At 41.2% G+C, this 21,272-nt stretch overlaps 3 protein-coding genes across 9 annotated transcripts in view; 2 read left to right on the top strand and 1 right to left on the bottom strand.

Annotated features, from left to right (window-relative positions):
• Window positions 1-12,169, top strand: part of LOC111838356 (CD209 antigen-like protein C) — an 84,281-nt gene extending 72,112 nt beyond the window's left edge. The window contains exons 2-8 of one of the 5 annotated variants that reach the window (XM_072716096.1): window positions 4,476-4,607; window positions 5,385-5,474; window positions 9,699-9,848; window positions 10,010-10,168; window positions 10,718-10,875; window positions 11,462-11,577; window positions 11,817-12,169. In XM_072716096.1, the coding sequence (XP_072572197.1) occupies window positions 4,544-4,607; window positions 5,385-5,474; window positions 9,699-9,848; window positions 10,010-10,168; window positions 10,718-10,875; window positions 11,462-11,577; window positions 11,817-11,964 (885 nt within the window). In that variant the 5' untranslated portion in view covers window positions 4,476-4,543 and the 3' untranslated portion in view covers window positions 11,965-12,169. Of the gene's footprint in view, window positions 1-4,382; window positions 4,608-5,384; window positions 5,475-9,698; window positions 10,679-10,717; window positions 10,876-11,461; window positions 11,578-11,816 lie in introns of those variants that run through there. The other 4 variants (XM_072716095.1, XM_072716097.1, XM_072716098.1 and 1 more) reach the window with 4 other exon arrangements.
• LOC111838333 (G patch domain containing 4) lies at window positions 12,071-16,396 on the bottom strand. Of its 3 annotated transcripts, none has more exons than XM_023801184.2 (8): window positions 16,287-16,396; window positions 15,254-15,341; window positions 15,083-15,156; window positions 14,353-14,445; window positions 14,095-14,211; window positions 13,484-13,593; window positions 13,333-13,383; window positions 12,071-13,230 (listed from the first exon to the last, which is right to left on the bottom strand). In XM_023801184.2, exons 2-8 carry the CDS (start codon window positions 15,330-15,332, stop codon window positions 12,453-12,455), a joined length of 1,302 nt encoding a protein of 433 aa, XP_023656952.2. In that variant the 5' UTR covers window positions 15,333-15,341; window positions 16,287-16,396; the 3' UTR covers window positions 12,071-12,452. The 3 variants fall into 3 exon arrangements, with proteins under 3 accessions (XP_023656952.2, XP_023656951.2, XP_023656950.2); XM_023801183.2 differs by lacking the exon at window positions 16,287-16,396 and adding an exon at window positions 15,467-15,613; XM_023801182.2 differs by lacking the exon at window positions 16,287-16,396 and adding an exon at window positions 15,490-15,613.
• Window positions 16,397-17,500: 1,104 nt separating this feature from the next.
• Window positions 17,501-21,272, top strand: part of LOC111838401 (uncharacterized) — a 34,423-nt gene continuing 30,651 nt past the window's right edge. Inside the window, exon 1 of the mRNA XM_072716092.1 lies at window positions 17,501-17,842. The gene's annotated coding sequence lies outside the window, so the exon portion shown is untranslated. The remainder of the gene's footprint in view (window positions 17,843-21,272) is intronic.

The raw sequence follows: 21,272 nt of genomic DNA, 5'->3' as shown, positions 1-21,272 counted from the left end.
AATAATATAAACCTGTCACTATTCACTTGAATATGATCATACATCAGTTGGTTACTTTCACTTTACAGTCTTAAGGTAGCGTCAGTGCTTCGTTATCCAATCCGTTCCAGTTGTTCATAGGGAACGCCCACATTACTGAAAATCCAGTCCACGTTTTCACTGCTACATTACACTTCGCTGCATCTACACCTGCGGACACACTAGCGTACATGCTGCACACAGTAAGACAACTGCGTTTTGTTAGACTACATATTTCAGGATGTTTTATTGTAGTCTTTGTAAATATGTATACAGTTTAGTCTAACTCAGCCACTTATGGGAGCAAGCCAGCTCAACTAGGTGCCGGTGTTGTGTCGATATATGTTGCCTTGTCGAAAAATGCTACTGTAGTGCTAATCGATAGCCCTAACCCTAACTCTTACCCTAACCCTAACCCTAACCCCCCAAAACCCCTAAAACCCTTACCTTAACCCTAACCCTAACCCTAACCCCTAAAACCTAACCCTAATCCCAAGACGGTGGAACTGCACATGCGCAGAAAGGCTCGATAGCACGTCTCGATAGGTAGTATTTTTCGACAGAACACCTGTCTCAAGCCCGGATTAATGGGGAGGGTTGACGTCAAGAAATAAAGAGACTGTCTTCACTGCATCACTGATGTCAAGATGTGGGAAATATGTGGTTGTATAAATAAATGCGTTAAAGTAGGTTAGTGATTCTATGCTGTCTAAATTGTATAAAAAGTTAGGCTACATGACGTTTGAATGGGCTATACCCGGACGCATGGACACATTATGAGAAAGACGATGCGTGCACACTAATTAACCTATACCCTATTCACTTAGACTATACACTGTAATTTTTGCAACAGAAATGGATGAGATGGGCAGGCAGCTGGAGGTGGAATTTTTGTCCTTGGTAAAACTCTGACGGTCTCCACACTGGTAACAACGTTGTTTTCTAGGCACAGCCAAACAAATCTCCTCCTGTCTGAAAAGGCGTAGAAAACGCAATTTAGCCACTAAAACTTTACAGTTTTTGTGAGGGACAGTCGAATTCTATCGTTAAGTTTTTTGTGTGCTTGCACCTACCCTTTAAAACTCCTTTCAGCGCCGCCACATATACATACATATATGCATGTGTGCGCGTGAGTGGGAGGGCAGGGGAGGGGGGGCCTGATCGGTGTTTTGCCCCGGGGTCTTGTGCGCAGTTGTTCCGCCACTGGTTACACATGTTTGCAAAGCAGGATACGGCTTCTCTGTAGCTAATTCTGCTTTCTTTACTTCTGCGTATACAGTTTCTTCATTCTTTTTGAATAATAAAGTTACATTATAAAATTAAGTAAAAATTTCAAAAGTAAAAGTACTTTCATATGGTAATACTAAGGATGCATACCCAGTAAAGTTTTACAAACCCCTTTGTAAGTTCAAAATCATTTGCCCACAGTGTAGACTGTTTAATATGCTTTACAAATATGAACATTTTCGTAATATGTCACATGCTTAGTGTATGATGCAATTACAAAACGCATACCATTGCAAAATAGTAAAAATTCTGAAAAAGCTGACATAAAATATATTGTTTCATAACATCAATTTATTACAGAGCCCACAAAGTCTCAAAAAATAGTATCTTTTTATCTTGTGCACAAAAGATAATTTATGATGGCTCCTTAAATTATGATGGTTATAGGATTTCAGCAGCAAGTAAAGCCATTTAAATCTACTGATTCTGTGAAGATTCTGGACTCTGAAATGCATGAATGTGGAACCCGTATTAGTGACCCTGACAGGCAAATCTGAAAAGGGAAGTTTCACTTAATATCATCCATCCAGTGCACCACTCATATATTCTTTTCACCCCCCTTCTTGAACAGCATTGGTTATCATACAGCATGGCTAGCACATTTCCTCATTCGTTCTCAAGCTGCAAGCTGACCTTTGCCATTGCGTTCTCCTGTTCCATTGAACATGTACTGTACTGTATATGCTCCACTACTCAGTCTATGATTACTCAGTGCTGATTGTACCATTATACTTCTGATAGTGTATGTGTAACCTCCTACTTACGTTAACACAGAATACTATGGATTAAACTACCGTAACTAAGATTCTCCCGCTTCAGCTTCCCACACCCCCATCTCCCCCCATAGCATGTTGTCTTCGCTGTTCTCTGGGTGTCCCTCTCAAATTCTCTTCCACTTTCTGTCAGATGTTTCCCTTATTTTTCTGCCGATTTCACAGTTCCCTCTAACCGTGCCAGGTCAACGTGACACCTGAGTGCACACCCACAAGAGCAAACAGTATCTTCTTGCCTAAGGCCTAAGACAGAACCTCAGTCCCATCAATCCATCTTGTACTGCTTTTCTGTGTTGAGTCGCGGGGGCAGCACTCTCAGCAGGGAAACCCAGACCCTTCCCCTTCTCCCCGACCACTTCCTCCAGCTCCTCTGGGGGAATCACGAGGCGGTCCCAGGCCAGCCGAGAGACATAGTCCCTCCAGCGTGTCCTGGGTCTTCCCAAAGCCTCCTCCCAGTGGGACATGCCCGGAACACCTCACCAGGGAGGCGTCCAGGAGGCATCCTGACCAGATAACAAAATGAAAACAATATCAATACTGTGTGACCCAAAAGCACAACAATGCAGTGTCACTGCATTTTATGTAATTTATTTAAAAATCCTTTTCAAAACTTGGTTAACTGTTCCCCCTGTATTATATCTTTCCATTTTCCTTCCACACCCTCCCTCATGTCCTGTGTTTGACTTTCCTGCCTCTGACCCTGTGCTGTAGTCTATGTGATACGCAAGACTACACTGTACCCACTGAAAATAGTCCATGATTTCCATATGCACTCTTAAAATGTGCAATGATATGCCATATACCCACCAAGACAGCTCAGGATTTCTGCATCACTTAAAAATCTGCAAGGAATCAAGGATGCATTAATGACAGGACTGGGGAAACATACTCAAACGCAGACTGAAATACACAGGAATCAGGAAAACAATGAAAAACAGCTGTTGACACGGGGATTCCACACGAGGTTAACGAGGGGGTGTGGCACACAAGAGGATCGGACGAGCAGGGTGTGACATTGATAAGACAGAAATTCACTTGCAAGTTATTTTTATATCTATATTTACTCACAAAGCACTTGCTTGCTTGTCCTTGTATCTGCAAGGCAAAAAACTGCTAATTTCATGTCTTAATGGTCAGACAGAGTGCAGCAAAAGTGCTTAGGCTGAAAAGCATGTGAAATAAATTAAACATATGAGAACACTCTAGAAGAGCCAAATGCATATATCTTACAATTGAATTGAATTGAATTGAATACACTTTTTTTCAATTGCTGTGGCACATTTCATGAAATATTTAACATTCTCAGGACTATAAGAGCATTTCTGAAAACAGGTCATGCATATCAATAAAGTATCGATTGTTATATAATACAACACTGTGGTTTAGCAATAAAAACCTGTAACTTACCGAAAACAATTAACTCATGTCTCAAAGATAAATAATTCCACCAAAGAATTAAGTCAGTGCCACCAAAATGAAAAGTACAATCAGTATCGTTTTAACCACGAGAGTCTAAATGCTTAGATATATTGTCAGTATGTCAGGGTAAGTATGTGAGTGTAAGTATGCTACTGAGCTCCACGATTCTGAATGATCGCCGGTTCCCACTTTCTCATTTCACTGACTGATCATTCATCATTAGCCAAGTGATAATTATTCATGTCAAAGGCACCAGTTTCAACATTGCAAGGCTCTACATTACAGTATGTAAAGTTCACTGGCAAGAGAAAGCAGTCACATGTCTATGTAACTTCAGATCTCAAGGCAGAATACAATAGCAAATAAAAAATGCAGACCACTGTATAACACAAAAACAGCAAAATGGCAACAGAAGAATGACAAAAGCATGTACTGTGGGAACCAAAAACACAACAATGGCATAACACTGCAATTTATGGAATATATTTTTAGATCATTTTGATAGCTTTGATAACTGTTTTTCATGTGGTGACTAACAGGAGAATCACATATATGTATCGTTTCAGGTGTAATATTATTACAGTGGGAAACTACATAATCTATTTTGAGCAACGAGAGTAAAGCAACCAAAAAATGGGCCAAATGATGACAATTGTACAAAACCATTTGCATATATGTACCAAAGCATTTGGAAATTTGTGTGAAGCAATGAGAAGCAATGAGAGGGACACAAATGTGTATCGTCATTTGAAAAATTCTCCAAAGCAATTGACAAAACTGTGCTGTCTCTCAAATTTGGCAACAAAGTAAAACATTTTGACAAACACACTTCCCCCATTGTGACATCATTTATGGAAGTTCCCTCATACACTGAACAGATAAAGGGACCCTTTCAGACTGAAATGAATCAAACAACCTGTCAATTGAGAAACAAAACCAAACAGAGAATAGATTGATTGATTGATTGATTTCTGGCAGCAATCTCCAGTCCAGTCAGTCTCTGAACATCTCTGCTCATGTGAGAGTCAGCCAGTGATACCTGAGACATGTCTGAAGAGGTCTGCTATTCCAGTGTGGTTTTCACCCCAACCCACAACTCTTCGGCTCCAGGTGAGTCCAGTATCGTCTCTCCGACACAAAATTTTTCCCCTTCTATGCTTTGCCTGTCAGACTCACTAATGGGTCAAACACATCTCAGCTGGTTCCACATTCTTGTCTGAAAATTTTCTAAGCTTCTTTTATAATTAAATATAAGTGAAGACAATATTCTACCTTTTTAAATGAAGCACAAAAAATGATCTATTTGTTACTTTTGACAAAAGCAAATAATGCTATATAATGTAAGTGAAATAAAATGTTGAATTTTAATTTAAATTACGGAATTGAACAAAAATGCAGAGACAGTTCAAAATCATCTCAGAATCAGTAGATTTTAATGGCTTTACTTTGCCATTTTACATACCTTTAATCATGGGCGTCGCCACCATTAAATCTGAGGGGGACGTGTCCCCCTCACATTTCATAATTATTTGTTTGGACCCCCCCACCTTTAACATAAAATCTTAGTTTTATGCCAGTGTGTCCCCCCCACATTCAAAATGCTTCTGACGCTCCTGCCTTTAATTATCATACATTGATATTGTGAAATAATCTATTTCAGCTTTCTCAGAAGCTTTTACTATTTTGTAACTGCATGAGTTACTTAATTGCATGTTTTTACTAAACAGTCACCATATTACTACAATATTCGAATTTGTAATGCATATCAAACATTTGCCTGAACTGTGGGAAAATGTCTGATTTTTGAAGGCTTTTGTGGGACTTCACTGTCTATGCATTCTCAATATTACCATATAAAAATACTTTTATTTTGCTTCTAAATTTTAGTCAAAAACAATGAAGCAACCATTTATGCGGAAGTGAAGAAAGCAGAACTGGCTCCAGTGAAGACAGTGAAGACACATCCTGAGCCAGTTGGTAAGTTACGAGCTTTGCCAGGGGCAGATTGGCAACAAACAGCAGCCCAGGAAATTGCCACTGACTGAGGGTGAGGGGGATTATATATGCTTGACTCAAGGGGGGGCAGGGGGGCAAGTGGTCTGAGCGGCCCCTATGGGTACACTTCCAAGGGAAAAGGGTACCATTATGAAGTGCCCTTCCAGTGGAGAGAATGTGATGCAGTGCCCTATCAGGTGCCCTTACAGTGGTCTGAGCGGCCCCTGTGGATACACTCCCAATGGAATGGGCCTGATTATCTGTATCAGATGTGCTACATTGGGGCTGTACCTAAGCTCTGCAGAATGGTGGATCTCCTGGAGCAGGAGCAGCCCTGATATAGAGTGATAGGATGTGCTTGCTGTCCGATGCCGGGTTTGGTGTTCTGCTCGGAATAAAAGTTACAGACTAAACCGGTGGCTTTACTCTGCAACTCAACATATTGCCAACAAGGATGGTGACTCTGAACCTAAGTTAGCCTGCACCTTTTCTACAAAATGTCAGGGAACCTCCGATACCATTCAAGGCAGGGGTCCGTATGTTTGAGAAGTATCTGCTGCCAATGGAACACTTGGATTTGCCTGATGCAAGAAAGCGCCCACTGCTTATCCACTGCTTGGGTACGGAAGGTCAAAGACTTTTTTAATACACTCGCACTTGCCAGTGACAAATACGACACGGAATTGGATGCCATCCAGAGCTTTTTTACACTGACAGTGAATGATAGCTGAACGCCATCGTTTCAGACAACGTGGTCAGTGCCTGAGTGACACTATGACTGCTTTAAAAGAGCTGGTTAGCACTTGCCAGTCTGGGATTATGGAAAAGGAGATGATTGGGGACCAGCTTGTTAAAAAGACAAATTCCGCACACAACAGGGAATGCTTGCTATTGGAGGTACCGCTGACTTTATCCAAAGCTCTGATGATTGCACACCAGAACGAAACTGCGATGATGTGAACGCAGTTAAAGTGAGAGGACCACAGCACCACGACAAGTTTCATATAGGGAAATGTAAGCCACACCTGCTTCCGGTACCAATGCAAAGGACAACGTGCCGCAGATGTGCCTTACTCTGCATACTGCTAACCTTCTGGCATGCCCTGCCCAGGAAGTGCTCTGCAACGCCTGCAAGAAGAGGGGACACTTTCCAAAAGTCTGCCGGGCAGCAAACAAGATGGTGAGCTTTCTGTTCCAGACGTGATTTTGTTAAATGCGACTAATGATAATACAGCCAACATAATGCGTACAGTTCAAGTGAGTGTGACAGGGACAGAGAGCCAGGCAATGAAGCTGATGCTAGACACAGGCTCAGAAGTGTCCATCTTACCGGAGTCAGTGTGCAAGGAGGTCTTTCGTCATCTTAGGACCAAATTGCAGACTGCTATTCCTGTGAGGGGGTGCTTGAAAGCTACTGTGATATTTGGTGACCGCAGCTGGGATACAGACATATACATTGTGAACGTCGGGGCTGCAGAGATTTATTCTTTACATTCCAAGTGCAAGTCATGGATGGCCAATCACATCAACCCCGTCTTTTTGACCTATAAGCCTGCTGTTGAGACTGTGGTGAACGAATAACTAGGGAGTGCTAAGGGATTTACCAACCTGGTTAATGTTAAACCTACAAAACAACTGCATAGGTTCCCTTTCTCAATGAGCGGCAGTGTCTGCGGAGCTGAAAAAGCTGCTGGAGCAAGATGTTATTGAGCCTGTAGCTTCACTGGAATGGATTTCACCTGTAGTTGTCATCACAAAGGAAGGGGGACCAGGACTGAGGCTCTGTGTGGACCTGATTGAGCCTAACAAGGCAGTCCTGGTCAATGGCTTTCCACTGCCACATATGGAGGAGCTCTTTATGGAGTTGAGAGGGGCAACACTGTTTTCTACATTGGATCTCCAGAGCCCTTATCACCGGGTTCCACTTCATGAAGACGGCTGCAGCTTAACAATAAACAGTTTAACAGATCCATGGATGTGATGCATTCACATGGATAGCTGAGACTCAGAGGAGTTTTGACACGGAGCCCGTAGTGAACAGCCCTGCACTCTCCCTATTTAACCCTGAGCTACCTGTGGTGATAGAGTGTGCTTGCTGTCCAATACCAAGTTTGGTGTGTTGTTCAGAATAAAAGTAAAGTTACAGACAATAAACTGGTGTCTTTACTCTGTGACTCAACACAATGTAAATCAGGGACTACTTCACCAAACATATCACACCATTCTACACGTGTGTGGGGTCCCTGACTTCTAAACAGTCGGCTACTGATTTATATATATTGGTCCCCTTTATTTATTTTTTCATTTATTTTTCCACCAAGGGAGGAATCAATTCATCATCTACTGCGATAGAGGTTGACTAGTGGGTTGGTCACCCCTGGCATATAGACCAGTGCCGGAGTAGGGGGAAGAAAGGCCAGTTCACTGGGAAAATTCCTGAACTTCCTGTTCTCCAGTCCAACCCTGAGCTTTGCTGCAACACTGAAAGCACCAAAGTATCACAAATGTCTAGTGAAGTCTGTACTGTTTTGCTGTTGAGAATTAAACGCTAAAATTGCGAATACAGACAAAATACCATGGTTTGGCCCTGCAGATCTTCCTGGATGGACTGAAAATTGCATGCTTACAGCTAGTGAGGATCCTATAGAAAATGTGATTATTGAGAGTATTTATATTGTTATTTTATTTTCAAAAATAATAAACAATTTCTTGGACGTTGCACATTATTCATGGGTGTCCAACACTAGAAAAAAATGCAGAAAATACTGTGTGACCACACACTCCATGACCCACCAGCTGAGAAACAGTGACGTAGAATCATAGCCGATTTTGCCAGAGGTACAGTTACATTCCCTACTGGTCAGATGAAAATGCTGCTTGCAGATATTACAGTTGTTCTCGATTGCTTTAGAGCACATCTTAAATTACAATTAACATTTGCAAAACAAGAAGTGTAATCCTCACACCATAATGTCACTTCTGCACAGCAGATCATCATTTCTCATTGCTTCACACAGATTTCTAAATGGTTTAGTACATATATGCAAATGTTTTTGTCACCATTTGGTACAGCTGTCCGTTGTGTTAGTCTTGTTGGTCAAAATAGATTACGTAGTTTTCTATTGCAGTAATTATCCCTTGAAAATTATGTTTGTGTGTGGTCACTGTGTTAGTCACCACATGCAAAACAGTTAACCAAGCTTTGAAAATGATTTAAAAATAAATTCCATGCACTGCAGTGACACAGCATTGGTGTTTTTGGGTCACAAGGTACATGATTTTGTTTTCATTTTGTTATTTTTGTGTCGCCGTTTTGCTGACATGTGAGTACTTTCTCTTGCCAGTGAACTTTACATACTGTAAGGTTATATTTCAAAATGTGGTTTGTGTTAGTCATGTCAATGTGTAATAATTTACTATAAATGAATTTCTAATTTTTTTCCACATTTATTTGTCTGCATAAGGAGAGGCGTTAATAGATAATGTAGCATCAGCGACCTCCCTGGCAGAACCCAAACCACAGGGATCCCTGCTTTGATCCACAGAGAGTCCTCCAATATTTGCCATATGGGCCAGATCAGCCTTTCATTGGTTTTCCTGCAAAGTGCACAAACAGAAAATCTCCCGCACACGGGTTCTGTAGGGTGTAGTACAGCGAATTTCCAGAGAACAGTGTATTTGCTTTTTATTTTCATGTGTGTGATAGTGTTGTAGTGCCTTGCCTAGTTAACTGCTGATGGAGCCTATATTTGTTGCTTTTTTCAGTTTAATGACTGTTCCAATGATAGGTTTAAGGTTTTGTATTTGGTTTGCCTACTCCTGTAATGCACTGTGTGTAAGGTTACTACGCTGCATACATGTGTAGCTCCGTTTGCCTTAGCCTGTAATGCACTGTGTGTAAGGTTACTACGCTGCATACATGTGTAGCTCCATGTGCCTTAGCCTGTAATGCACTGTGTGTAAGGTTACTACGCTGCATACATGTGTAGCTCCGTTTGCCTTAGCCTGTAATGCACTGTGTGTAAAGTTACTACGCTGCATACATGTGTAGCTCCGTGTGCCTTAGCCTGTAGTGACTGACACCCTGCAGCCCCTGGGAGAAAAGCCTGGAGCCGCCTATGTGTTCAATACATCAAAACATATGTTACAGTGTTTTACTTTCAGTACAAACGCTTTACAGTATTTCACTGTCATGCTTTATTGCAGATTCCAGAACAACTGGTCAGGAAACTTGGTCCACTGCACAGACTCCAGAGAAAACTGAGCACAGATATCAGCCCCAGCAGAGCGCTATAGTATTTCTAAGCCTCACCTGTGCTTTTTTACTGGCTGGTATCATCGCTCTCTTTGTCTGCTGTAAGTACTACACACTTGTACTGAATCAGATTCTGTTCTATGTTAATGGATTGATTCCTCCGTTTCTGAATTCTTTTGTGTCACATCAAAGCCCATATTAACTCTCTCACCCCAATACATGGTGCGGAAGGTCTATTCAGCATGACTGTCTCTCTCTGCAGATTATCTTTCCCAGAATACTGCAGGGCAGCTCAGAAAGGAAAACAGTGCCCTTACGGAAGCCAGTCAGCAGCTACAAGAGCTGAAAAACAATCTCACTGCTCAGAAGGAATCACTGGAGAGTGAGAACACACAGCTGCGAAAGGATCGGACTTTGATGGGTGAGATTTTACAGTTCCGTAATTTTCCTGTGGAAAAATACTGTTCAAAAGGTGAATCCTGGGCTTCCAAGTTCTGCTTTATTTCATGTGGTGTTTTCCCCCATATGTTGGGAAGGTCTGTTATCTTCTGTTTGATTCACACCTCTGGTGACACTCATGCACACACATTACTTTTGTCCAAAGCAACTTACAAGTGAGGATCAGACAGTGCTGCTGGAACAACTGGGGTTACGGGCCTCACTGAGATACACAATGGTGAAACCACTGATACTTGCAGGATTTGAATTAGCGACCTTCTGATCACGAGCATGAGTCCTAACCTACAGCCACACACCTCCCATGCAGTAACCTTCAAAAACATGTGATTAAGTGAAATGGAAACACTACATTACCCATAGTGCATCAGTGTACACCTGTGATAGACTGGCAGCCTGTCCAGGTTGTTCCCTGTTACATATAAGCTATATGCTGGATATTGGTCATGGAGGACAGATGAATGGACAACCTGAAAGCTAGTATGTATTATTACTCCTGGTTTCTCCTGTGCAGCGAGAAGATGCTCACCTTGCCCAAGTGGCTGGACATTCAACAATTCAAAGTGTTATTTTGTGGACCTTGATAAACCATGGAAAACGTGGAATGACAGTCGTCTTGAATGCATCAAAATGGGGGCTGATCTGTTAACGATAAAAAACAAGGAGGAACAGGTACGACAGTCCAATGAACTAAATCATAATTCTGTGACAGTACTCTTGATTGTAATAATTCAAGAACTTATTGTCTATTGTGTAGCTACCTACAAAGACGTACACAGGATAACCACTGTCTGTCAGCACAGAATATGCCTTTTATCTAATGCACCTATGAACGTTCACATTTTTGCTGCCCATGCACTTTGATTTAATAGGGAAACAGTTACTAAATCAATTCTCAAAACTTGGGGAGTTTTGAATTACTTACACATCGTTCCTACTGTTCTTGAGTCTGTATCTGTCACGTCTGTGTGTAGGCGAGCGAGCAGGAGACGCGGAAACAAGGTCAGGCAGACCAAAGTCCAACGAATAGGGATTTATTTGGGCAAACAGGCAGACTTCAATGACGGAACTGGGGATATAAATTCTGACGTGGACTTAAATACACAAGACTAAATGAAACAACAAGAAACAGCTGGTTACGTCGGGATATCACACGGGGTTAACCAGGGGGCGTGGCACACAGGAGGATCGTATGAGCAGGTCATAACAGTATCTACTATGCAGCATTGGCATGAATAACCTCACTGTCTCCATTCAGATGTTCATCATGAACTTTGCACCCACATACTTTGACGAATATCACGGTTACTGGATCGGACTGACTGGAAAAGCACAGGACTGGGTCTGGATCAACGGCTCCTCACTGACCACAGGGTGAGAGCTCGTACCATGGCGGCGTGAGAGATCGCCCCAATTCAGTTCACCAGTAGCTTCTACACCTTGCCTTTGATATCTAACACGATTGAGCACAGTTCTGTAAACTCAAAGACAAATTCCTGTCACATATCAAATGTACCTGAGAATCTCAGATTGTAAACATCAAGTATTAAAAGTATTTAAGTTGTCAAGTTTTTATATTGAATTTAAATCCCAAACTATTCCTCCTGTTTCAGGTTCTGGGCAGATGCTGGAAGACAGAATGGAACTTATGTTTTAACAAACACAGGTTTTAATAAACTGAAAGCCCTGAACAGTTGGAGATCAACAAATCTTGACATGGTTAACCGGTGGATCTGTGAGGACAAGGCCCTGCTGCTCTGAGGTCCTCACACATTTTCGGCCGATTCATCAAAGGTTCCACAGAGGTCTGACAAGGTCTCAGGCCTGCTTGGTCTTCAGCAGAGGAATTTCACAAAACACTATCATATTGATGCTTTCAGGTGATTTAATATTCAGCTGCTTTAAAATGAAGTTACACTTCACATAAATTCTATAAACTGTATTTAAATAAAGGACAGTGAAACTATTTTTGATTTTGCAATTGTTATGGATATAAGCTATGTTGCCACCAGTGAGACTGATCACTGCAAAGTCTAACCAGTTAAATTTGACATTATTCAAGCACCAGAATTCTTCCATCTTTCCATGCACCAGATATTTTACGATGTACATCAATGTTTTGCGCTGCGATTTGACTTAAAAAAAACAGCATACAAACAATGTATTTCACAACTGATTTTCTTTAGATATACATAAATGTGAGGGTACAGAATGACCTCCATCTGCATTTCCTGATGTTTCCTTCCCTGTCAGTGTCCCAGTTCTTTTGCTTTCTTCTTCTTTTTTGATCTTCTTACCACTGCAGTTTCATCCTCAGCCCCCTCCTTCCCCCTGCTTGTGGCCTTTTTCCTGACACTCTGCTGGTCTGGTATCTCCTCATCTTGCATTTGCTCAGTGACATCACTAGGAATATTCTTTTTCTTCTTCTTCTTAGTTTGGCATATTGAGTCCTCATCAGGCACTGCTGGTTCAGCCAGCTGTTCTTCATCCAGTCCAGCTAAACACTCCTTCACGTGCTCCTCATGATCTGCACCATCATCTCTTAAGACCCCTGTGAAGGCATCTTTGTCTTTACAGCCTTTACTTCCATAGAGAGTTACTCCATTCTTAGAGCTGCCAGTGCCTTTATTACAAGCCGTTATTTTCTCCTTATCCAAGCATTTCTTCTTTGCTGGATGGACATGCCCTCTCTCATCGCTTGGTTCCCCAAGAGCTGGAGAATCACACATTTCCTTTGAGTGTTTTTTCCTCTTCTTCCTTTTACTGACCACTGTGTCGTCTGCACTCTCTGCCACTGCTTCCTCAAGGTTTTCCTTTGAATGTCTTTTCTTTCTCTTAGTCTTTTCTAGTTTTCCTTCCATCTCCTCCCCCTCTTCCCTGTCCCAGCCTGAGTCAGCAGAGCAGGATGCCATTTTGCCAGGAGAGTCTGCTGGTTTGCTGTTTTTGCCATACTTTGCCAGAAACTCCTTCTCCTGTTGTTCGAGTCGGGCAAGCTTGGCACTCATTCTAAGACCATGTCTTGCTCCTCTGTTTAAGAAAAAAGCCACAGGAGTCAGACACCTGCTGCCAAACAGACCAAGCAGACAGAGTTCCAGAAACAACTAGACTTTCAACCCCCATTCAGCTTACTTGTGAGCAGTACGGCCCCCACAGGCTTTCATAAGATCTTCGTCCGATAACCTGTTCAAAAAAATAGCATGAATTTTTTATATCTGTAATACAAATACTTCTTACATACTTGACCCATGAACAAAGTACTTTGAAAGCCTGCAGAACTTACCTGCAGGTGGTGGAGAGGTCCAGCCTCTGGTCCTCATCTGAGCTGCTGCTGTCTTCTGAACTAGAGGCCTTCTTCTCCGCATGTTCCTGTCCTGACATAAGCGTAGCAGACTGCAGAGAGATAATGACAGCAGTCAGCTTCCCAAACACCTTTGAAGAAGCAGCTGGTCTGTGGGAATGTTCATAAACTTTAAGGGGGTGTTTTTCTCCCTTGTCAGTGGGTTCTGTGTGTGTAGGGTTGTCATTTCATGCATCACAGCGGACAACCTTCAGGGGCTTGATGTGCTTTCAGAGGAAATGAGTTTAATCAAAGATAAATGAGTTCAACTGGAAGATATATAAGCTACTACAAACAATCTGATATGTGCAGAATATGATCCAGTCCTGAGTATTTCCTCTGCCTCATGCCTAATGTCTCCTGGGACAGCATTCTGGTTCCCTGTGCTCCTGTACTATGGAAATGGATGTTCTTGGTGTTAAGAAAGTCTTGCCTGCATTATAGAATCAGCACTGTCAGCCAAACACACAATGACAATCTGGCACCAGCTGACCAGGCCTGAGCCTCCCCTTGTCCACATGCTTATTGGCCCAACTGATTCTTGGGTTCGATACCTTAACAAAGTGACCATAAAGCTTGGCCTTGGACAGTGCTGCTTTGCATGGCTTCTTGTTGGAGACCACGCCCTCTGCTCCATCCTTCTCTGCCACCTTCTTCACCCTGATGCCATCCTGTTGTAGGCCAAAGGAGATGCTGCATGAATCTCAGGCCAAGCGAGATGCTGCGTGAATCTCAGCTGCCATGCAGCATCAGCAACAGAGCATGTATATCCGTTCTGTATTCAACGCGCACTTCAAACTGGAAAGACAAACCTCAGCAGATTCCACCTCCAGACTGGTAGAGGCCTTATTGAAAACATGGTCCCACCAGTGGAACGTAAACTGCTCCCCTTCCTTGTGGCCCATCTGCAGAAGACAACTTGTGATTAACTAGTTACCACAGTGAAAGCAGAATTGTGGTATTCAAGCAATTTCTTTGGCAAATTCAGTTAGTATGATATTGTTATGCAGGTATGCTAGATAACTTTGGAGAAGTCAAGGACATCAACACAATGCTCACTGTATGTGGCCAAAACAAGGTCCTGAAAAATACGTTTATAAAGTCGGTTTAACAATGGGGAACCCAAGGCTCTCAAGTTTCATCAAAAGTAGAATGAGATTACATCACGGGCGAAACGTGTGTCTCACGGTCAGTGCGTCAGACGTGAGATCCCTGCCCACCGCATTTATTGGATCTTGCCAACTTCCATCTTTTCTGCACTCCATCTGTATGCGCATCTATGTAATAATGTGCTTGCAGCAGGATCAACAAATGTTATTTTATGATTAGCTGGTATAGGTGGTTATGGTATAGGCGGTCTGTATAACTCGGGACACTTATGCGCTCCACTCCGTAATAATTCTATATAACGAGACACCATGGATCGGGCGTTATCCCTTAATTCACAGCGTGAGAAATAAGGTGTGGCGTGTGAACAGGTTGATATGCGTGCGACTTGCAATCCCTGGGAACCCACGGAACAATGCAAATAAAAACACTTACCCCTCCTTTATCACACTTAATTTTGACCTTAACAGCCTCCGTAATTCCGTTTTCCGCTTTACCAAGTCCTTTTCCTACAAACGGTAGAGCATAAAGTTAAGCAAGTAGTAACTGTATTAAAATGATGCAATTTTGCTTAAGCCATTTTTATGAATACGGTTAACACGTCACCTCGCTCCCAGCCATGACGAAGTAGTTGTTGCTCTGCGAACTTGAGACCCGGAGTCTTTTCCGCCTCTTTATTCGCCATACTTCACCTCTAAAGTGAATGAAAAGGAAGCTTTAAAACATATAACTGCCTCACGTGAAACATTCGTTAATACTCATTTGAGAGTACAACAGCAGGTTATAGTCTTACGATAATGAGAAAAAAAGAGCATTCACCTTGCAAACAGAAATATTCTTACCCAATGGTCTGCGTTAATAGGAAATACTTAAAAGGAAGAAATATTAACCAAAGTTCGGATGTACCACGCTTCGAACATGCAAGCTGACATGATACTAAAAGACCACACCCATTGCTCTGACATCATCGACTTGTATCCAATCAAAACTCGTATTCTTGGTGTTTTTTTTCTTCTGGATATGTAACCCAAATCCCAAATCATTAAATAAGTCCTCCACTGCCACCTACCGGACTGGAGGCTACAGCAAAAGATGTCTGTATTGCTATTCCTTTTGTATGATGCCAACATTACAGGAAATTTTACCAAAAAAATATTTGGTAAAAATTACTTGAGAGGACACAACTTAGTAAACTCAATTACTACTCAAGTACAATTCATGAACAAATATAGTAACTGGATGAAGCTCATTAACCGTCATGATTGATTAATGATGAACGAACATGGGATCAGTACGTAGACCTAAGTAATACCTAATTTCTGGTTAATCAATGCATTATTTGTGCCCCCTCAAAGTGTTACAAAATGTTTTACTAAAAACACGCTGCTTCAAGTATAATTGTGAAACCAACAAGAATACCTCTGATTAGAAGTATTTAGTCATTAAATTAACATAATTCAGGAACAGATTGCCAAATAACTATCTGGTTATTACTTGTCTTTGACAGATACAATAACCAGATAGATAGATAATCTAATGCAAAACACAATGTTAATTTTGCTCTAAATCACCAGCTACCTTAATTAACCTGCGTCAGTAGCAAGACCAACTACAGAATAAGTAGGACTGTAGGACCCACCGAATACCAGACGTGATTGTGTTCTGTAACAGGACTCAGCAAAGGTGAATTAAATGTTTTTCTTCAGCTGCCGTCAAAAAGTTGGACTGTAGTGCCACCGAATATGATGGCCACCTAAAGCATGCTCCTGCGCCTTCTGGCGGTGGAGGCTACGTACTTCAAATAAAGCATCATTTTTAAAGGATTTTATATTGAGCTTGTTCTTTTCCATTCGATAATATGACCCTGAGATGTCCAATCAATAAATGTCGTATCGGTACTCTTTTGTCAGTTGGTGTTTTGTGTTTTATTCTTTGTGTGAGTTTTATATCATTAATATGATATAATGAATATAATATACATACATACATACATACATGCAGTATTCATATATTACAATAATAATAAATGAATGGTTAACTAAGCATCTGACACCTGTCTTTTCACAGACGTCTTTTCAACGACCCAAATTTTTAATTTTTTTTTAAATTTTATTTCTCACTTTTCAACCAAATCTCAACGTTTTAACGACGCCTAGCTGACAGTGTCTTTTCATCCACTTTTTGCTGGATAGGTAGAATATATTCGCACTGAGAAAAGTCTGACTGACTGACAACGCGTAAGTCACGGTCGCTGATTCCGCCAGGAAAGACGGGCAGCTCTTCTTATCAGCTACTGCCTGTTGTTTTTCAGGAAACCATTAATCCAAATGCACCTCCTTCACGCCCATACATTTAGAAGAGATACTATTGTGAGCCGAAACTATGCGACATCGGTCACATTTGCTGCCATGTCACATCCTCAAATGCCCCTTCACAATTAATCTGTTAGAAACCTGAAACAAAAAACTGGATTCGTGAAAGGCGGAAAATATACAAGCTTACATTTTTAGTGTTTCATCTTAAAGGAGATATTTCTTCATGTGGCTTTTCATCTTTTGGTGCACAAGTGAATTACACAAACATTCAACATTCCTAAATTAATTATGTGACCAAACATGATACGTTTAAATTTAAGCAGAGCTGGTTAACCCCTCTCCAAATGCATACATGTTTACAAAAAGTTTGATCTATCTATCTATCTATCTATCTATCTATCTATCTATCTATGAAGTGCCAAATTGAAATGATATTGGTTATTAGGGGAAAGTTCAGCCAATCAACATGGGTAAGCATGACACTTGATACTCGCTGTTCGCATAGGGATGGTGATAAACACTCTGCATACCCCCAGTACTCCGCTTTCCAAAGACACCCTGGAATTCTGACTTTTTCGCGGAGATCGGACCGAATGAATAAGACGCTCTTTCGCTCAGTCACTCGGGGCGTCTCTCCAACTTGCGGGACACATCACAGCCTGACGCCCCAAATCACTTTGTTTTTGGCAAATGTGGATGTTTTCCTACTCCACAGAAACACATTTCTGCAGTGATTCTGGTTTTCGTTTTAGAATCGACAGTTTAGCTCAGCGCACAGGAAAGACAAATTCCACTCTAGCTGTTTTTCAGAATTATATAAAAAATTCGGCACCGTCAGGATCCCAATAACAGAGCTCAGTGGAAGGACAGCAAATCCAAGGTAAGAGATTATTTTTTTTAACGTTTGTTGTTAAAGCAAAAAACATAGATACAAACCTACGCCGGTCACAATAATCTCATTAGAGTTGAGGTGGGTGTATAATCGTCATGTTTGATTTTAATTTTCCGTAATTGTAGGGACATCCTCCTAACCTAGGCTAACTTTTACTTGAACACTTTTAAATGGTTGTAAAAAAAGTTGTTATGACAGCATGGGCAAAAGCTTTATTTTTATGAAATATATTGGTTATTTTCATCTATAAGTAACTGGGTTGTCAGCGAGTGATAATGTAAAAAACAAGTAATTCGGACTTATGAAAAACCCTTCATATGCAATGTCGGGAAAATATTTCTGACACATTTAATTGTACGTTTTGTTTTTAGTGCACTAGACGACAATATGTCAAAGGCTTGCAAACTATGATTTTTCATTTCAAATATGACTCAGTGGTCAAGTCGATCCTCTGAGTTATCGGGAACCCTGTTCGAAAATCTGAAAAACTTCAAATTGGGATTCATTAGTTTGGATCTTTACTCAGAATTCAATTGTTACACGCCAACAGCATACTTTGCAAACTTGAAAATCATATTTTTAGTTTGAATGCTCAAAGAGATGCATATAGGGTGTTGAGCTGAGATGCCATTGGACAAGCTCTTTTAGCTAATGATGACTGTAAAGCAGGTAAGATAGTTTCAGAAATAAAAAATACTAAATCATTTACTTTTGCTTCTGTAATCTTACAAGTGAAAACTGAATCTGACCCTGAACTTCACGTTTGGTCTCCTCTCATGAAAACATCGAGACAGAGCGCACAGGGCTTATTTCTGACGTCAGTTTTCAACTGGAAAGACACGTGTAACACAATCTAGTACTTCCATTCATTATTTCTAAAATAATGATCAGTCGTGGCCAGTTTGATTCCTAAATATGAATATGCATGGTATGTAATGTTATTAATATCTGTAATAATACTACTAATAATACTCTTTGTAGATTTCTCTAAAGCGGAGTTGTTGAGGAAATTAACTGAACCATGTTATTTATATAGCTTATTTATATATGTAATGAGCAGGGAAATCGGCAGACTGTGTTGGATTCTGCCCCCCAGCACTGGACTTGGGGAGCCCTGGTGCACGCTGTAATGGGAGAAATACTGACGGCAATATGCTTCATAAAAACAACAAATTAAAAGGCACGTGGTGCAGTGCTGCTCTTTCCTCACGCCCCTGGTGTTGGGGGTTTGAGTTCCACCCCTGCTGCATGTGTGGGATTTACCCGCTGGTCCCACGTGCTGCGGGTTTTGTCTGGGATCTGTGATTGTCCCCCACAGTGCAAAGACATGCAGTCAGGTTAGCAGGCATTTCCATATTGGCCAGAGAGGGTGTGTGCGCCCTGTGATGGATCCTAATCTCTTCCCAGATGCCTCCCTGCTTTGGCCCTATGCTGCCTCCCCCATATTGAATGCACATTTAGAGGATGGATAGATAACTGCTTATCATACAAAGCTTTTAAAAAGGCTTTTAGGCTTTACATATTTCTAGAGGATGGGATTTCCATACACATGACAGGTAAAAGATCCTAAATAAGACATCAGAAGCACCACAAGCCTGCGGCATTCAGGGTTGAAGCCAAGTTAATCAGAAAGACCCCTGAAAGATTTAAGTCAGACGTTTTAACAATCATGCTCTGAGTTTGTGAACTTCAGGAGAGATGAGCCCTGGATGTCTTAAGATACTAGGAACTCCCCTGGAAGACGTTATCTTTGGTGGGCATGAGTCTCTGGATCTGCCTGCCCTAAATCTGTGATGGCAGCAAAATGAACTTAATAGAGGAACCATATTTCATGAAGTGTGTGGAGCCTGTAGCAGAGATTGTGAGCCCTATATCAGTAAAAATTAGACAGGCATCTCCCAGGGCAGCTCACTATACTCACCATACATACTCTACAGCTTAGAGTCCTTTGACAGACCTTTGACTACTGAGAACTGGAGGAGTGTGATCTGGTGAATGGACTATAGGCTAAACATCCATGACTGGTGTGTCGCCATAGTTACACATTGACTGATTTGATTGGCCGTGCCTGAGATTATGCTGAAACTTCATCAACATTATTATAATGCACACATTCACAAACAAATCAAGTCTGTGCATTAAGAACAATGACGACATAATAAAAGCAGCCAAGCACTATTTGAAACAAAAGTTGCAATGTCTGCCGTTTCTAAGCCAAACCTTATATGACCTATTGGAGCGGATTTGTGCTGCATATATGGTGAGAAACTCGGGTTTCCCGTCACTTCTGTGACTCTTGTGAGACTCAGCATCTGGGGGAGTCGCCTTGCTTAAATCAGCATGATTTGCAGAGAAACAGTGGGCAAATATGTCGCTTGTATTGTTGCTGTTCTCATAGCAGCTTCTGGTTGTGCAGTCCTGCAAAAAGGGTCAAAATAAGTGAGCAGGGCTCACGCATTTACTCCAAATTAAAAAAACAAAAATAGTTAGAATCAAGTGACTGATACTAGAGAACACTGACAAGCATTTTATGTCATATGGGTTTTTATTTTCTGGTTTTTGATTGAAGTATAAATGCTTAATAATGCAAAATTATAATAACATTTATCACGTTGGAGTCTAGATATACTAAGTGCACATTCAGGGTTCTGCCTTTTCTGGAAGAATGAATCACAAGAAAGCCATTCGATTTATTTTTTTCAGGAAAAGTATCTAGGTGAAGCCGAAAGTATTGCATCAGTTTATCTTGATTGTTTCTTGTTCAGAAAATGAAGCTTTGGCAGGATTTTAAGTAAAACACGTCATTGCTTTATTGTAGCTGCACTGAGGTTTATACTACAGCTGATGCAGAAGGTGCCTTGATCCCAGAATTCTAGACTTTAAACTCCACAAGAACCTGCAAAAATACAAGTTTTACAACCGCTGCCAGACGTATTCCTGTTATCCTGGACCTGCAGTTAATCAATAAGAACTTTTCTTAATAGAATAAACCCACATTACATTTTCCAAAATATCCCTAATCCTTTGCAGAGTATCTCCATGTGGAAATTCTGCATTGAGTGTTAGTGTGGCTAAAGCCAATCCGCTGTGTGCTTTCTTCTCAGGGAGGCTGATGGCCAAGTGGAAAAGGATGTGAGATTCCGCAAGATGTTTCATATCTGCTGCCTGTAGCTCATTCCGGCTCACTCTCGCGGTCTGTGCAGTGTGGATGTGTAATGCTTTACGTTTAGTCAGTGTTGATGTTCAGTTTTATGATTGTGAGGTTCTTTCTTTTGCCTACATTACCTCAGCTGTAAAGTGTATGGAGTATAAAGCACGGTAAACTGTTTACCACATCTTTTCAACTTAAAAAATATCTTCAAGCTTACAAGTAAATAAAAAAAAGGATTTTTTTTCTCTGTCAGCAAAATTTATCCTA

Source organism: Paramormyrops kingsleyae, chromosome 9, assembly GCF_048594095.1.
Source record: "Paramormyrops kingsleyae isolate MSU_618 chromosome 9, PKINGS_0.4, whole genome shotgun sequence".
NCBI classification, from domain to species: domain Eukaryota; kingdom Metazoa; phylum Chordata; class Actinopteri; order Osteoglossiformes; family Mormyridae; genus Paramormyrops; species Paramormyrops kingsleyae.
This window is presented reverse-complemented; position numbering and strand designations above follow the sequence as displayed.